General features: G+C 36.6%; 1 protein-coding gene across 1 annotated transcript in view; it reads right to left on the bottom strand.

Annotated features, from left to right (window-relative positions):
• Window positions 1–19510, bottom strand: part of Rdx (radixin) — a 64064-nt gene that overhangs the window by 13446 nt on the left and 31108 nt on the right. The window contains exons 10-14 of the mRNA XM_070038142.1: window positions 17761–17891; window positions 13410–13570; window positions 12601–12693; window positions 10585–10827; window positions 9689–9849 (exon numbers count right to left, since the gene is read on the bottom strand). Coding sequence (XP_069894243.1) covers window positions 9689–9849; window positions 10585–10827; window positions 12601–12693; window positions 13410–13570; window positions 17761–17891 — 789 coding nt within the window. The remainder of the gene's footprint in view (window positions 1–9688; window positions 9850–10584; window positions 10828–12600; window positions 12694–13409; window positions 13571–17760; window positions 17892–19510) is intronic.

Genomic DNA, 19510 nt, shown 5'->3' with positions numbered 1-19510 from the left:
ATCTGGATAGCTTTTACCCCAATTTAGGAGAGCTCACCCTCTGCTGCTGCACCCCTGAGATCCTAGCACTTGAGAGGCAGAGGGAAGAAGACTGCAATTCTGAGAACTTCTGAGCTCCCAGAACCCATCCATAATGCATGGAGTATTCAGCGCCCATGGTGCACTGGGAGTACAATGAGCAAAGAGGAAAATCCCCATTCACATGGAGCTCACATTCTAGTGCAAGCAAACAAAATAGACACAGTAGGGCAAACGTGCTGCATGCTGGGTGCTGGGTGTAAGTGGGAATGGAACCTGGGGAAGGTTCAGTATTACTGAGGGCAAGAAGACAAGGGAGTCATGAAAATGTATGAAGATTGCCTGCTGAGGTAAGAGGAGTTGGTCTGGCTCGCTGACAAGGCAGCCAGGGGAGATGTCCACTTAATGAAAACAGGAAAGCACGTGACGTCTAGGAGCTACAGTGGAGACCAAACCATGCGGGGCTATATAAAAGTGATTTTGAAGGACTCCAACAGCAAGAAAAGAAATCAAGTAAATGAAATGCAAAGTCTTTTTGATAATCAGAATGGTGAAGTGACAGCTGTGGAGGATGGATGAAGGGATCTTATCTTGGGTATGTTGGAGACTTTGAATGTAGAGTGAATATATGGCCAAAGTCTGGGCAAAATTAACTGGAAGCAAGAACTTGCTCTTCCTCAATCAAGAAGGGGAAGATTGAGATCCAAGCAAGTTTAAGGGAGGAAAGGAAGTTTGGTTTCCTCTGAGCCTACACTGATTCTTATGGAACAAGATACAAATGACCAGGGAGTCTGGGTGGGAAGTTTGTTTCCAGCATAGAGATGACAGATAAAATGGCACTGAATAAGGTCACCAAGAGTCGAGAGCCAATGGAGAAGGACTAAGACTCCAATATGAAGAAGTTAAAGAAACAGCTTCATCTCCACAACACAGATGCAGATTGTCCTGGCTGCTGGGAGTGAGCCACTCATTATTTCCTGCCAAGGACAGACCATGTCTTTCTGTCTCTCCAGACTTGGCACAGGGCCTAGAACCCTGTCAATAAATGTTTGCTGACCAACACTTTTTTTGAGAGAGAATCACAAGTAAAATCCTTAAGAGGCAAATAAGATTAAAAAGAAAAAAGAAATCCAAAGGGATTGGGTACAAATAATCAATAGCCATCTACCTACAGATGGACAAAAATATATGCCACACAAGCTCACACTGTAATCCTAGCTATTCAGGAGGCTGAGATCTGAGGATCGTGGTTCAAAGTCAGCCCAGACAGAAAAGTCCCTGTGAGACTCCTATCTCCACGTAACCACTCAAAAACTGGAAGTGGTGCTGTGGCTCAAAGTGGTAGAGCACTAGTTTTAAGCAAACGAGCACTAGGACAGTGTCTAGGCCCTGAGTTCAAGCCTCATAACCAACCAAAAAAAAAAAAAAAATGCCAGAAGTGCTTATGTGTTAACCTAACCAGACCAAGACTATAGTAGCAGCAGTCCACATTTACTACAGTAAGTGCTCACTTATTGTAAAACTACTAAGAGACTAAGTACTAAACAGACTAAGTACTTCTCAAAAGAAAACTGAAATCCAAAACCCCTTCATTTATTCATCCTGCCTCACACACAGCCCAGAGACTAACTGCCAGGCATACTGGCTATGTATATGATAAAACCCTAAATGTCTTGGATAAAAAATTCAAAACATTTCCTAATGCAAGCAGATGACCCTGGGAATGTACCCCTGAAGTTCCTACATTATGGATTAAGTTAGATATCTGACTGGAGTTTGATCCGAAACCAACAGTTTCTGAGCTTTCCCAGAACATTCCGTGGTGACAGATGGCAGAGATGAGAACATGCAGCCCTGGCATGGCTAAAAGAGCAATGGAGAGAAGGGTGAACACAAAGGCTAAGTCCTTGGCGCCTCCCTGGCTCCAACTTTTGAGGAAGGGGGAAGCTGCAAACCACTAGGGACAGTCTTGTTAAAATGAGTTATCCTTAGCATTTGTTTTTCTTCCTACCAGTACTTGAGTTTGAATTTGAGGCTTCAAGATTGCTAATCAAGCATCCTACTGCTTGAGCCATACCCCCAAGTCTTTTTAGCTTTAGTTGTTTTGCAGCTATGGTCTCCATTTTTGCCTGGGGCCAGCCTTGGAGTTTGTGATTCTCCTTTCTCTCTGCCTTCCCTCATTGCTAGCATCACAGGAGTGAACCAAAAGGACTGGTCTTCAACTGTGAGCCACCATGCCTGACCCTACCAAACAAATGCAGGCTATCATCTCTAAAATATCTGTAGTCAAGTAAAGTATTTGGGAACTAACAGCAAAGTTTATAGGCACAAGAGAAATACCTAATCTAAAATTAAGCACTGAAGTCACTGGATTATCATATAGTACATAAATAAATAAAATACTGAATGGAACTGAAAGTTCAACATGGTGACCTGTCACTTGTTTAACTCTTGGATATTTCACCTCTATTTTCTTCTCCGCTTGGTAGTCTTCCTATACCTTGAGTTTGTCTCAACTCAATTTGAGTCTGGCTCACCTAGTTTTCTTGACAGTCATGGGGCCTCTTATGTCCTATAACTCCAATGATAGTTTCCATAAATAGCAATTGCTCTGTAAATCCCAGCTATAAATGAATGCACAGATATGTATATCTTATTTATGGAAAAGGGAATAAAGCCATGCCATTCTTTCATAATACCATTAATTGGAAAACCTTTTGAATAACATCTAAGAGTGAAACCTGGAATATAAGATCACTCCTGAATCTAGTAACTCACATTGTGTAGCCTTATTGGCTATTTGCCTTTCATCTCTTGTCTACTAGGTATAGCATCCCTGTGGTCCTGTCTCCTTTATAATATCTTCATTAGAAAGTTCCTTGTTTAAAAGAAGACAACTAGAGACAGCTAGGCATTGTGGCACATGCCTATTATTTCCAGCTATCAATACATTTCTATGCATCAAAAAATACTACCAAGAGTAAAAAAAGATCCGGGCATTATGATATATGCTTATAATCCCAGTGAGAGTAAAGAATCTGGGAGTCAAGGCCAGCATGAGCTACACAGTGGAATTTGTCTCAAAAAACCAAAAGTGACAAACCCACAGGATGGAAAGAATATTTGTAAGTCATATTTGATAAGAGATTAACATTCTAAATCCTAGGATGACATTAATTATCTTAAATACTAAATATAAATCACTCCTATATTTCAACACCAACAAGGATGTTATTCCAAAGGAAAAATACAAATGACCAATAAACATATTTAAAGATAACCAACATCTCTTATGATTGGAAAATTTTTTTCTTAAGAAAATGCAAGTCAATAGGCTGGGAAGTTGGCTCAGTGGTAGAGTGCTTGCCTTGCATGCATGAGGCCCTGGGTTCGATTCCTCAGCACCACATAAGCAGAAAAAAGCCGGAAGTGGCGCTGTGACTCAAGTGGTAGAGCGCTATCCTTGAGCTGAAGAGCTGAGTGACAGCACCCAGGCCCAGAGTTCAGCTCCCACGACGACAAAAAGAAAAAAAAAAAAGAAAATGCAAGTCAAAATCATAATGAGATAACCACTGCACCAGGCAATTATCAATAGGAAAAAAATCCCCCAAAAATTGTTGGTGAGAAGCTGGACACTGGTGGCTCACACCTGTAATCCTAGCTACTCAGGAAGCTGATTTGAGGATTGTGGTTTGAAGCCAGCCTGAGCAGGAAAATCCATGATATTCTCATCTCCAATAAAGTACTCAAAAAAAAAGGCCAGAAGTGGCACTGTGGCTCAAGTGGTAGAGTGATAGCCTTGAGCAAAAGCAGCTCAGGGACAGTGCTCAGGCCAAGTTCAAGCCCCCAGGACTAGCAAAAATAAAAATAAAAAAATTGTTGGTGAGGATATGGAAAAATTAGAACCCTGCATATTTCTAGTAGAGTGTAGAACAGTACAGTTACTGATAAAAGATAGTATAGCAGTTCTTAAAAAAAATTACCATGTAATCCAGCAATCTTAGTTTTAGTTTTCTAACAAAGAGAAACTGGGAATCTAACCTATTTTCACATAAGTAACATTTGCACAGTAGCATTATTGTTAATGGCCCAAATATCCACTGGCTGATGGGGGGAAAAAAACAAAATGCAGTATGTGCATACAATGGATTTTTATTCAGCCTTCAATAAAATCTACACATGCTACAACTTGGATATTATTCTAAGTCAAATACTCTAGACAGAAGGACAACTACTGTGCAAGTTCACTCTGTGAGGTACCCAGCAACCTCAAACTCAAGACAGATGGATAGAAAAAGAGAGTAGTAGTTACCTGGGATCTGAAGGAAAGAATGGGGGAGGTGGCATTAACAGGTACGGGGATCAAGAAGGGCATGATGGAAAGTTCTGGAGGTAGATGGTGTAACGGCTGCCCAACTCACAGAACACATTGCGCTGTACCTGTGAAAGTAGCTAACAAATTTTATACAAACATGCTCTGCTTCAAAAACCCTAAAAATTCCATTGAAAATCAACTTCTCAAAATTGAATACATATATTACCAATGACTATCTGGTTTGTCAGCTGGAGTCTTCCTATAAAATTAGAAAGAAAAAAAAACCTTTCAAACCAGATTTTATCTTTTAATATATCATTATCAACCAATGTCTAGAACTTGACTTATGAAATGAAGACATAGTAATTTATGAGGAGCAAGCATACTTGAGAAACCTATCTGGCATACTCATGTTTAGTCATTAACTGTCCTGCAGTTGATATGTCTTATTCTGTAGTTTCCTTCAGCATGGTATTCTTAGCTTTTAGCTAAAACATCTCCAATTTAAAAACAAACAAAATATATAGAGTGAGAGAACAATGATATATACGATTCACATACTAGACTTGAATTTCAAAGACTTGAGAACCACCTTATGATGCCAAGAAATACATGCATTTTTGAGTTCTAAAAAGTAAAAACATAAAAACATTTAATTTGAAAGAACCAAAGGGGACATCACGGCATCAACTTTAACACAGTGCAAGAACCCATGTGTAATCAGAAGGAAAGTTTCCAAGGCTATCATAAATCTCAGATATCCTGATGCCACATTTCCACAAAAAGAAAAAAAAAACCAAGCTATATTACTCTTAGGAGCAAAGTCAAGAACATGCACAAATAACAAACCCAAATTTGAAAAATGACTCAATACAAGTGGAGACTAGGCAAATAAATTTGACATGTGGAAGGAACTGGCTAGCTGTAAGACTGGAGGAATCTGGGCATACAAGTAACACAAATCAACAATACTGCCCTGCCATTTCTAAAAGTAACTTGATATTGTGATAAATACAAATGATCTAAGAGTTAATACTTGATGTTCAGCATTTTAAGATGGCCAAAACAAAAGCTCACAGTCATTTAAATCTTGTTTCTTCATTCTCAAAAATAGTTTCTGGCTATATTTAAGTATGAATGTGTAAAAGTAGCTAAGGGGCTAGAGAGCCACACAAACGTGCATATCAATAGGACTAGTTATCTTATTATCTTTTTAACACAGCAAGTCTACAGGGAATGCTAGAAACACTTCAGCAAGGTGTAGAGATAGCGCCAAATCAGCAAGCTCCTCTATTGAAGACTGTAAGAGGCCAAAGAAAGGAGACAAAGCAAGGAGTCTCAAACTTTCCCAGAGGGAAATGGCAGCTCTTAAATTCTTGAAATGGCTCTATTATCAAGTAGATCTTCTAAGGATAAAAATAAGTTAAAATTGTTTAATTGGAAAAGCTAAGGATGAGAATGTGCAACATCACTATTCTAGTTTTTCTACCTTCTCGTACAGAATACAAGGACTCAGATTGCAGGTTATATTGTTACCAAATAGCTACAGAATCCACTGAACTTTTTAATAGAGAATATTTAGAATGCTCTAGAATATTTGGTTAGATTATGTTTAAAGAAAAAAGTTCTATTAATTTATAACAAATTTAAGAGCAGATCCTGCTCCTAGTGTAGGTGCATTTCACTATTTTCCTTTTTTTTTTTTTTTTTGTTTTGCTAGGAATCCCTATGCTTTGACTTACTGATCAGTTCAGAAAATTAATGCTAACTTAATAATTCTACTTTAGTTTCAACTTGTTAAATGTGATGTTTTCATTATATGTACATATAATTTGATGCTTTTGAATATGTATCTTGTTTTTCCTTCTATAAACATCCTAAATCTACATGGTATCAAAATTGTGACAAAACATGGGGAGATTTTTTTTTTAAATCACAAGTCTAACATTTTTTTCTTTTTAAGTAGTTATATGAAGGAGTTTCAATTTTAAGAACAGCTATTAAAATAATAATCGAAACAATAAGTTCTTTGCTTAAGCAGAGGAAAGCCTGCCTAGCAAGCAGGAAGGCCTGAGTTCAAACCCCAGTACTGCCAAGAAGTTAAAAACCCATTCCAACAAAATGTAAGCTAAGCAAACTCTAGAAAAAAGGAAAACATTAAGCGGAGTGCTAGTGGCTTACTCTTGTAATCTTAGATACTCAGGAGACTGAGATCTAATGATCGCAGTTCAAAGCTAGCCCAGCCAGGAAAATTTGTGAGACTTATCTTCAATGAACTGCCAAAAAGGTAGAAGTAGAGCTGTGTGACTCAATGGTAGAGTACTAGCTTTGAACACAAAAGCTCAGGACCAGAGTACACCTTGAGTTCAAGCCCTGGGATGGGCGCATGCACACATACACCACCCCGCCAAAAAAGCAAAACATTATATTGAAAATTTTCTTTTATTACAGAATCACAGTAATGAAATTACCTGTCCTTGGGAATAGAAATAATGTCATGACAAATACTACTATATACTGAATAAGAATCATTGTGAGCTGAGGTGTGTCTCAAACTATAGAGTGCCTGCTTAAGGAACTGAGAAGCCCTAGTTCTATCAAAGAAAGAAAAAAAAAATCTTTGTGAAAAATCAGTAAAATACTTTAAAAAACAGCATTTAGCTTCTACATTTGTGGTAAATGATCTGTAATATAACTTTGAATTTGTTAAGTCAATTGATGACAATGAAACAATCTCCCAAAAGGAAAGGAAACTAAATACTATACAAGGAAAGCAGTGACTAAAAAGCCTAAATTACCTTCTGTTACTGAGAGTGATTTATTTATTTTTTACCAAAGTATTTGCTAATAACTGGTATTCCCTTAGTTTAAAAAAAGGTATAATTTGGGGAAAAGAGTGACTATATGAGGATTTTAAAACTTTTCTATCCACTTCTCATTTTTAATATGTGATGATTCATGGCTCAGAGAGATTATAATTCTTAGGAAATATACAAGAAAACCATGTTAAATAACAACAGTGAACCTTGAGGGCATGAGCTTTTGTCACTTTATTGTTAACCAGTGAATATTATCCAAAATTAGAGCTGTAACTGTAATTTTATTGTACAACACAAAATTATGCTAAAGAGCCTACTGGAATTCATCAGATATTCATTAGTGGATTTTTTACATTATATGATAATCATTAGTGGATTTTAACATTGCTATATGAACATATGTTCTTGACTGCTAATGAGAAAAGATGTAACTGGTTTAATCAGGATGAAAACCCCTACTGTAATGGCTGTTCCTATTTAGAAAATTCACACAGGCTTCAAAAATGGATTGAATCCATTTTAATCCTAATCTACTAATAGATTATGAATAGCAAATAAAATTGGTACTATTTTAACACTGAAAAAATCTTTAACAATGGTTGTGCACACAATTCAAATGAGTGGAGTTGAGGTTTTACCAATTTTGAAAATTGCTTTAATGCCTGGGAAAAGCATTTTTATTTCGGAGCAAGAATGGTAAGGTCTACCAGAGTGTTTGAAGTGTGTACACAATCACCACACAGCAGCTACTCCAAGATGAACCAGTTATCTTTTGTCCTGGAGACTTCAAAAATATATTAAACAAAACACTTCCTCTTCATGTTTGCCCAGATTAATCCATTAAGTCAGCAAAATCAAAAAAAGCGTAAAAGGTATTTTCAGACACAATTTGAATCTACTGTGTATGAAAATGTTTAATAAAATGGCATTTTAATAGAGAATGTAAATTTGACTGCACATTACCAAATGGAAAGTAGCTGAACCACACAGAGAAAACAAGGCATTCTGTATCTTCAAATCCAGGTGTTTCACAATAAAAATATTAGAAAATCTTTCTAACAGGAAGATTTCAGTAAGATATAATTTAAATAAAACCTAAAATTATAATTTCTGAAACAGGATTAACAAACCAAATTTAAGTTTTTTACTTAGATTGAAAGGAAATGAAGTTATTAAGAAACAAATATACTCAAATGATTATGTAATTACCAACTCAAGAAATGAAGATAGACATTCTTAGGCTATCAAGTAATATTCCACACACACACACACACACACACACACACGCACACACGTGCACTTTCTCTCTCTCTCACACACACAGAATACTCCCCTCTCCCCGAAAAATAGTATACCAGTGAAAATTTATCATTTAATACAAATCAGAGCCCACAATCAACTCAACAAAAAGGCAGTCAAAAAATTAGCACTCAGATATTCTGAAGGAAAATGAAATCTCCTAAGTATTCCTTCATGATTCACACTGTTTGTATTATAAAACATATAGCTTACACACACCATTGTGTTTGAATAACCAGTCCCCGCATGGGTTGTAGTGAGGTAGTATTTACTGTCCCTTTCTTGGGACTGATGTTTTCATATGCTGCCCTTCCAGAAAGGTCCATGTTTGTTTGTTTAATAATTGAAACCAGTTACCAACAAATATATATTTTCTTTTATTAGACATGTTTTTCAAATCAACTTATTGAAAAAGCAAGTCTCTGAGTCTTTCAGAGACAACATTTTCAGGCAGTGTTTCACTAATCAACTCTCGCAGGAACTACCTGCTGTCTGCACCTCTGAAGCGGCAGGCAAAGAAAATCACCAAAGGATTGATAATAGGAAATAAAATACTAATCACTTTATCTGTAAAGATGACTAATTAAGTAAACAAATAACAAATATCCAATGTAATTAAACTGGGATTAAGAAAAAAAATAACCCCCAGCTGCACACAGTACTATTAAATATGCTAATCCTTTTCATAATGAAGTCACCTTCTACATAACGATTAATGACTGCTACCTACCATCATCTTCAACACTGCCAATCATCTGTGTGACAGCATAATTTATGGCTGTTGGCATGGAGGGCACACTGATAATGTGAGTGAGAGGATGTGGAAACACATGCAGGTAAAACATGAAAAGGGCAAGGGAAAACAGTTCTCATTGAGATGTTCACCATTATCCTTTAAAATGTACAAAGTTGCTCAACCCACACATACACATTTGTCAGACATGATCATTAGTGTTAATCTTCAACAGAAAATAAAATGAAAACTGAAAAATGTGAAAGGAGGTGATGGAACACCATTCTCCATTCTGACCCAAAAGGAAAAGAAAACCAAGTATGATATCGCACTGCCTTAATATTGAAGAGCTCCCCTTAAATTTCCTTTTAGCCATCATAGTCAAACTGGTATAAAAGTGCTTTGGCAAGGTGGGATGCATTCCATCACATCTGCAAAGGCCTGCTTTTCTCTGTTGGTGGTTCAGCTTATGAAGGACATGTATGCAAAATTAACAGCTCTCACATTGCTTCAAACTCATCAATACGTTGCTTTGTGTTGCCTTGTCGAATCTGTCGAAGTGTCTTGTACTTATCACGGCCTGCTTTAACATTCTCAGCATGAAGAACATCATTTTGTGTTTTCTTGGTTTCATCTCTGGCTTGGGCTAATTCTGAACTTAATGCCTATATTTGAAAAATAAAAAGTATGACTGTTCTTAAACTTTAAGAAAATGGTTTAAAGATGCAAAAACACATATACATGAAATTCTTCACTTCTTAACATATACAACTTTCCGCTGGGAGGTTGTAATCTTAATTAGGGTGTACAAGCTTACTTTAATTCTAGTAATGGTGATGGAGCTTGAGGAGGAAGACAATGGCCTTCCATTTCTACTTGTCAACCGTAACATTGAAGACTGTATATTTCCTTTGCCTTCTCATCCAATTAATGAAATAACTTTGTCAAGTTCAAGGTTGTCACTATAGGGGAATATTACTATAAGATCTCAAATCTATACCATGAGGGAAAAGCACTACTATATTTCAACTGCCACCTTACCTTCATTTTTTTTCTAATATTTTAAATATTTTACCACTTAAAAAAGGAAAGCTATAGTAACAGTAAAATTTCTAATCTTGATCTAGTCCTGTGAATTAGCTGGCCATTTCTGCCAAGTAATATGTTCAATGTATTACTTATCTTTGCAATTAAACATGTACTTCTGTTTAACACTCACAAGTTGACCAATGAGCATTTGCAAATACAACCAGATATAGAAAACATGAGACATGACTGGAGGACAAATATAAACCAATCCCAGTGTCAGCAGTGTTTAAAGCTTGTAAACCCTTACGTTTTTTTGAAGTAGTTGTACCTCAGGTAGAGAAAACAAACTTTTTTATCAAGCAACGGAATACCTGAAGCTGCTTCTTCACGCGCTCGTTCTTTTGGGTCTCTGTCACGCGCTCTTCCTCACTCCTGTGGTTCATCACTCCTTCACTGGATAACTCAGCACTGGCCTCCGCATTATTCTCGTCATGCTCATCATGTTCGTTTTCTGTTGGAGGTACGACTGGTGGTGGTGGAGGTGGAGGGGGGGCAGACATCACAGTTTTCAACTCTTCTTTGGTCTTTTCCAAGTCTTCCTGGGCTGCAAAAGCCTGAACATTAAAAAAATAAGCTGATGAACAACTCTTGATAATTTAAAGAATCAATTTTTCTTACCTAACAAAATTTCAGTAATGAAATCTCTATTCTTACAGAATAGCAGCAAGTAACTTTAAAACCAAATTATACAAAAATAAAATGAGTTCTCGCCATGATTATCCACCATGACTAAAAATGCATGTGCCTGCTTGATATGCAATGCTCAAGAATGCTACACCAAATGTATAAACTGTCTTGGTCTCAGGGTCTGGATGCTCTGAGCTCTTTCACTTAAGGCTAGTGTTCTACCACTTGAGGTACAGCTCCACTTCCAGCTTTTTGCCAATTAATTGGATAGAATTACTTGGACAGAATTGCCTAGGCTGGCTTTGAACCACAAACCTCAGACCAGTCTCTTGGGTAACTGGGATTACAGGCAGGTAACTGGGATTAGCCAGTGACTGGCTAATATAGTCTAATTTTAAATGAGTATTCGCTAAAACAAAAATACATGTACAGTAAGACCTCAATTCAAATACATAAGTGTGTATATTCACACACACAGGAATAGTAAAAGTATGTTCTGAGAGGATATACATTAGGGTTTTATAATACTGTAAGATATAATTTTCTCTTCTGTGCATTTCTAATTGTATATAGTAACTGTTTGAAGTTCATAGGACTGGTCTGTAACACATTTTTAAGTTTCTCTCTGAAGCTGTTTAAGCCACCTCTAAATAAAGTATAACTTCTAATAACAACAGTAGTCTAATAAGAAGAATAACTGCATCCCTTCTGTAGGCACACATACAATTGTAAAAAGAAAATTTTACAGTAAAAGCATTTTCCATAATTGCACATTTTACTGTAGAAGAATCACAAGTATATATCTTGGAGCATAAAAAATTACAATTGGTGAGTGAATCTTAAGAACTGATGTGATGTAAAGTTTGAATTAAACTATGCTTTCCACCATAGCAAGGATGACATAAATGCATCACCATGCTCAGCTATTGGCTGAGGAAGGGTTTCTTGAATTATATGTAAGGCTGGCCTAGAACCATGATCCTCCTGAGTAACTAGGATAACAGGCTTGGCCCACCAGGGTCCAGCTTTCTCCTTATCTTGTATGTTTCACCCCTCCAACTAAACATGACTTTACACTTGTGGGCTCCAAAAGGAGACTGTCATGTACTTTGGAACTCTTATCAGCAATATAAATCCTCCCAACAAATGTATATCCCCAAAATGGTCGTCACACCTTTTTCCAGTCTATCATAGAATGCCTCTTAACTTTCCCTTCCTATTTTTATCCTTTAAGTATCCAATATCCCAATCCACCCTTCATATATTATAAATAGGTTACTTTTATAAAATCACACCTGATTCTGCTACAGTGCTATTCTGGAACACTGAAACCGACGTCTGTATGTATTCTCTATGACCTTGCCTCGGCAGTCAAGATTAGACATGTCTCCCATTTCTGGACCTAAATTCTGAGCACTGGTCATTTATTTTAAACCTATCATAAACATCTGTATTTCCTATACTTAGTCAATTCCTTTCTGTGTGGAATGTTCACTTCTAACTATTCCGTATTTTTCCTATCTCCCCAAACTAATTTATTAAAGACCCAGTTTATATGTGTATGGATTCCCTAGACATCTGTCTTGTTCTCACAGAAAGGAATCACCTCTTCTGTATTCCCCAAGTACTGGGCACAAAGTCAGCACAATGGGCTTAGCAATGAGTACAGAATAGTTAGTCAATAAACCACATATGATTACTTTGTGTTGCCACTCAGTAGCTTCTTCTTCCTTTTTCTTCTTGGCTTCTTCTAGAAGTGCAATCTTGGCAGTAAATTCAGCAAGTTCTGCTGCCTAAAATCAACAATACAATTACCAGGACTAGAAAAAAACAATATATTTTGAATAAAACAGTTTAACATAATAATATATGCTTCAGTTGTTTTATGTTTTTTCTTGGCTTTCCATTTTTTTTGGGGGGTAGGGGGAGCCCGGTCGTGGGGCCTGAACTCTGGGCCTGGGAGCTATCCCTCAACTCGTTAGCTCAAGGCTAGTGCTCTACCGCTTAAGCCACAGTGCCACTTCCGGCTTTTTTCTTTTTGCTTATGTGGTGCTGAGGAATCGAACCCAGGGCCTCAGGCATGCAAGGTAAGCGCTCTACCACAGAGCCACCTTCCCAGCCCAACTTTCCATTTTTTTAAAAGCAATATTCTTAAAGATCTTAGTATCATAGGCTTCTAAAGTAATTAATAAGGAGACAAAGTAAAAATAATTTTTATTAATCTATAGACAAGTAGTTAATCCTGCCCCAATAGCAGGGACTTAAAATGTGTAACTCAAGTTCTATTTTTATACTGATATTACTATTTTTCTTTCATAGATTTTAGCCAATTGTTTAGTTGGCTATTGCAGAACTTACTAAAGTCTAAATGAATATTGAGAATCTTGTTCGCAATGATCTCCATTTATAAATAAATCATAGATTTGGTTTAGCTTCAGGTTTTCTAAAGACAGAAATGACAAGTTTTAGATTTATCTTCGACTAAGAAAGACCAAAGACAATTCCTTACAAGCTGTTCCTGGTTCTTCATTTGGTCAGCAGCTTGTTTTGCTATAGCAGATTTGGCCTCTTCAGCAGCTCGACGCTCCTTTTCTAGCCGTTCTGCTTCTTCTTTTGCTCGCTTTCGTTCCTGATCCAGTTCTAGAGCTTTTCGGGTCTGTTCTTCTAGTTCTGTGTGTTATATACACATACACACATTATATATACACATATATGTATATTTGTATATATATATGTGTGTGTGTGTGTGTGTGTACGTGTATATATATATATATTCACAATATCCAAAGGATAATTAATTCTCATTCCTGAGTAATACCAACACAGTAGCCAAGAATCTTCTGTGAACAGCTTAAAACTTAGCCTCTATCTTAATACACATTGAATTCATTTTGACCTTTGTTAAAAAGACTAGCAGTTTTAAGGAATCTATTAAGTAGTTTATCCAGGCATGGTAGCTCATGTCTACAGTCCTAACTACTCAGGAGGTAAATGAGGAGAGATCATGGTCTGAGACTAGCCTAGGGCAAAAGTAAGGGCATAACAGATAAATAACAATGCCCGCTTAGGAAGCATGAGACCATGAGTTCAAATTCCAGTCCTCCATCCCATCATTCCCCCTTAAAAAAACACCTGCAAAGACAAGAAAACATTTTGTAATTCCAGTTATGTCAAAATTAGAAGCATATACCTTTATTAGAAAAAATTAACCTCTCTATTTGAAGCTGACTTCAAGATGACAAAAACTTCAAAAAAAGGTGGAGAGAACTGGTTGTGACTCAGTAGTGCACTTGCTGAGTGTTAATTTCGAGTGTTTACAACAGACCGAAAGCACAAATTAGGGATGGGATCCAATCTAAACACGAACTCCTTGCTTATGTATACCTTATATACACAGCATGATGGCAATTTTATGCAGTGTTTCTAGTGCACCTATGTTGTAAATGAGACCTGTGACGTGTGGCCAAGTGTGGAATTTTCTACTCATGGCATCAAGTAAGCACTCAAACTTTTGGGTTTGGGGCACTTCATATCTTTAACTTTATTAGAGAACAGCAGTCTAAGAAAAATCTAAGAAATGAAGTTCCTAAATGAATTACTAAAAACTGTTACTGGCATAGATACATTCCTAAGGCATGATGACATGAATTCATGTAAACAAACCAGTTTAAAGAATTGAAAGCAGGAACTCAAACATTTGCATTCCTGTATTAGTAGTGCCATTCTTCACATCAGTTAAAATGTAAAAGCAACTCAAGCATCAACAAAGGCCCAGCCCAGTCTTTTAAAAAGGAAATCCTGACAGGGACCAACATGGATACACCTCAAGACCATTATGCTAAGTGATGTGAGCCAGTTATACACCTCAAGACCATTATGCTAAGTGATGTGAGCCAGTTACTAAAAGACAAACAGTACAGGATTCCACTTAGCAGGTAGAGTAAGCAAAATCATAAAGGCAAGTAGCTGCTGGGGGCTTCAGGCAGTGAAGAATAAGAGGTTACTGTTTAACAGGTAGAGTTTTGGTTTTATAAGTTCAAGAGTTACAGAAAGTGGTGAATGCTCAAAACAAATATATGTACTATCACTGAAAGATAAATTTAGAAATGGTAAGTTAGTTTTTTGTTTTGGGGGGTTTTTTTGGTCTGTCATGGGGCCTGAACTCTGGGCCTCAGCTCTTCAGCTCAAGGCTAGCCCTACCACTTGAGCCACAGCACCACTACCAACTTTTTTCTGCTTATGTGGTGTTGAGCAATCAAACCCAGTGAGCCCAAGATAGTAAATTTTATGATGTGTACTTTTTATTGCAACAATAAGACAAATTATACAGTGCTTGATTTCATAACAAAATCTGTTCATTCCCTAATTCAGCTTTTAAAATGTCTTTAAAATTTTCAAATGGTAGATAAATCAATAGCTGCCTGACAGTATGCCAAAAATTGAAATAAAAATCTGGTAAGTTTCTTTTAAAATGTTGTACATGAACTTTGAAAACATGAGATATATCCTAGTCTTCTCATAAATGATTCCCTTTCTATTTAACTGATAAGAATGAGCCAAACCTCAAGCCTTTTTTGGAAGACCATGTTTTACTGGAGGCTCATCCATGCACACTCATTCAGGTATTCTAGATGAATGCTTTCACACTGTGGGGACATAAGGCCTATGTATCCTAACTATTTGCTCAATCAGGCCATGGTTCAGTAAAAACCACTGCAAAGGAGATTAAAATGAGATGAATTATCAATATTTTGCCTACTTTGTTCATAAAAGTCTAGAATTACAGTAGAACTTATCAATGAGTCTGGCTTTTTTAGAATAGCAGTTCATGTTGATAAGAGAATTAAAGCTTTGCCCCTAATTATATATCTAAAGTCGACACAGTAGGTAGGTATCATATTATCTATCATAGTTGATTCAAACTAAATGATTTTACCATTTGTTTAGGTTATTGGTGGCCCCTCAATAAAATAAAAGCTGCATGAAAACAGGGAGGAGACTTTCTGTGTTCAGTTCATCTAGAACAATGCCTAGCACACACAGGTACTTTACTAAATATCCAGAATGAAAGAAGTCATTATACTCCAGAATTTCTTCTATAGTTTGTCTTATTGGAGATGAGAGTTCATTTTGATATCTATTGGTAAGAGTAACTGACACAGGTTGGGATATATTTCATGTCAAATGTCTCATCAGGATGATTAAAAATCATAAATGAAGTTATGTAACAATGCTGGCTAATGTGTAAAAAAAGTTTCTTAAAAACAGTTTATTCTATGAAACATTACTAATTAGGTATAGCCAAAGTTAATGCATTTGAATGGGAAGCTAAGCACAGATTAATCATGTAGCTTTTAAGACAGTTGAGCAAAGCCTTATTAGAAAAAACAAAAACAAACTGGATGTCCTTTGCCTTAAGATGACTGATTTGAATTGTCTTGATAGGGATGGTCTATATTCTTTCTCATGGTCTAGCTTTCTTATATTCTTCAGGGCTTCTTTGAGTGGTTTTTTGTAATGAAAATCATTAATATTTTTATTATACATCCTAAATGAATGAGATTAAAAGATTTAGTAAGCAACGATGTAAGAGTTGTATGATTTAATCTTAACATCTGCTAGTGTAAGGCAGATTATTCTGAGCACATGGTGCTGACCTCAGGTTACTTGTTTAAATGTGAGTCCCTCTGGGATCCACTGCCAATCCACACATTTCATCATTATTTCTGCGTAGTCATGTGGCACTTACTACATAAGATCTCACTTTACTTATATACATATATTTTAATAAACTACACCTTTGCTTCCATACATGCTAAATGCTTCTATTCGCACAATACAACTTAAAGTAGGCATTTCATATATATTTGATTATATTGCACCTGAAGTGGGAGAAATAGAATCAAACTGGAATTCAAAGAAACAACTTCTGCTCTGAGGCTGGCCTGTAAACAAATGTTTCACAGGCAACTGGACGCTAAACTTAGTTTCCAATTCTATAGCTCTGAGAAGTATGGCTTTAGTACTAAGAAAATTCAGTGTTTCTAAGAGAACAGGGGTTAAAAAAAAACTATTTCTAATCCATTTGGAATTAGAAAGATGATTGGTTGTTCTGACTTTCCTTCTGGTCACCTCTGAAGACAAATAGGGATTTATTTAAGAAACTACTATTTCCCACAGTTGAATGGCTAGTTCTGGTTGTCAGAAAATTAGTTTTACAATCATAGATGGCATATTACCCTGAGATCTTAATGCTTAGAAAAGTCCAAAACATTTTACTTTGTTCAATGTTTTATTTTGCTCTGCTACCTTAGTAAAAGTGGTATATCCTAAAGTTATTTCATATAAACTGCTCAATATATCCTTTATATGCTTTCTACACACTCTATAGTATTTTGGCTACATGCTGCCTGGGTAATTACCAAAAGCAAACAAAAAACAGAGTTCCTCTATCTGGTGATCAAACCCAGGGGCTCACACATGCTAGAATACCTCCAACTTGAGTGTATTCTAATATAAAGTCTTTTTCTAGGCGTCCTTTCAAAAATTTTTGTACAGTCATAACAAGAAAAAACATTTTCAAGTACTTAAATTTTCATGAAGCACTCTATAAATGCCTTTGTTTTAATGCTGTAAGGTATAGAATGTGGTTTTATTTTTGAAAACTTCAATAGTAGTAAGTCTAAACTAAATGAAAGAAAGGAGCACCACAGAATTCAAAAGTGCCTTAAACATATGTGATTTCACCCATCTGGCTTACAATAGTGCAACTGTCCTTACATGACAAATAAAATGACATGGAAATACTATATTGAGATCACAGAGTGAGGACTTTGCCCTCATGTCTAAAAGCAGCTTACCTTTTTGGGCTTTCATCGTCTGCTCTTCAATTTGCCTCAAACGCTCCATTAGCTCATCCTTTTCACGTTCTATTCTTTCTTTTTCCTTTTCTGCTATTTCTCTCTTTTTCTTTTCATTTTCTAATTGTGCCCTTAGAAGGAATTGCAATTTCTATGTTACAAATTTGAAAGGTTAAATTCACTTATATCCAAAATATGGAATGCTAAAAATATAGGGCGATGCTGTTACACTCATTGAGTAGATACACCTGCTAGGTTCACTATAGGGTCATAATGAAGACAGATTAACTATTAAAAACTTAGAACATTATAGAACATAGAAAATGGTATACAGAGCCTATTTTTAAGGCAATGGGGGATTTTCCCCTTATATATAGGATGAACTCTGACAATTGATATGTCAACATCCTAAAAGCTGTACAGAGCCAGGTGCCAGTGGCTTATGCCTATAATTCTAGCTACTTAGGAGGCTGAGATCTGAGGATCGCGGTTCAAAGCTAGCCTGGGCAGGAAACTCTACGAGACTCTCATCTCCAATGAACAATCAGAAAACTGGAAGTGGTACTGTGGCTCAAGTGGTAGAGCACTCATCTTGAGCTGAAGAGTGCAAGGACAGCGTCCAAGCCCAGAGTTCAAGCCCCACAACCAACAAGAAAAACCCCAAAAAAACTGTACAGTTGCCTACCCCAGGAAAGTGCCTTCTTAAGATTAGCATGAGCCTTCCAGTGGGCAAATAACAAAGGTTTAAAGGAAACACAAGTATCCTAAACAGGAAAATGGCCTGGAAGGTCAATGATTTCCAGTAGTTGAAATGAGTCAACAAAAATTTGGGGTAGTACCCTTTATGCCTAGAATAAAATGAATTTAACAATTTTGACAACTTCATTAGAATGTCAACAGATATTTAATGCTGTTAAAAAAAAAAAGATGACCAGAGCTCCATGAGAAATAATGCTAAGCTGTATTGGTGAAGGGCCTGAGTGTTTCTTTTAAATATAGCCAAATTCATTGATGCTATATCTACCAATATCCCACCATAGGTCAGACTCATGCTGTGGCCCAAAGCCAAAAAGATGAAGAGAAGTCAGATGTGAGACTGTTACTTAATATGTTTGACCTATGTTCAAATTACTACTTCAATATCAATGAGAGTAATTTTCCCATTAAAAAGTATCAGTTTGGTTTATCCCTAACACTTGTTCAACTTTTCACAAAAGACATTACTGCCATCTAGTGTTAATTTTGAATTCCAGGCACAAAAGCACATTTCTAGTCTGTTTTACATTACAAACCTATATTATGAAATTCCTACAGGTTCTAGATACCCATCTGCACCTATTTGACTTTGGAGCAAACAAAAGTGCTCTAAGTCTGCAAACTACAAGACAAATACCCTGCTATACATACATCAGGCTACACAGGAAGTGTAAAGGACCCCATTCCAGCACTTAAGAAGTAAGGGCTTTGAACTCACTCATGCCTGGAAAGCTCTTCAGTTTCCTACAAGGTACTTCCCAACACCCAGGAGAAAGAGCCCCTGGGACTTGAGACTACAGCATGTTCTTTCAACCTAAAAAGCATATATAAGCAGAGCTGATTTGGAGGTTTCTGCCCATTAGAAAAGCTAAATGATAAAGTTTAATAGAATGTTCATTTCCCAGTTTCCTCGGCAAAGTCTAGAGGCTGCTGTTCACCACCAAAGGATGTTGATCAGCCTATCCCATTCATACCCATGGCTACCATGTACGTC

The sequence above is a fragment of the Dipodomys merriami genome, unplaced genomic scaffold, assembly GCF_024711535.1.
Source record: "Dipodomys merriami isolate MVZ:Mamm:240054 unplaced genomic scaffold, mDipMer1.0.p SCAF_29, whole genome shotgun sequence".
NCBI classification, from domain to species: domain Eukaryota; kingdom Metazoa; phylum Chordata; class Mammalia; order Rodentia; family Heteromyidae; genus Dipodomys; species Dipodomys merriami.
The sequence above is the reverse complement of the archived record's forward strand: the minus strand, read 5'-3'. Positions and strand labels throughout refer to the sequence as shown.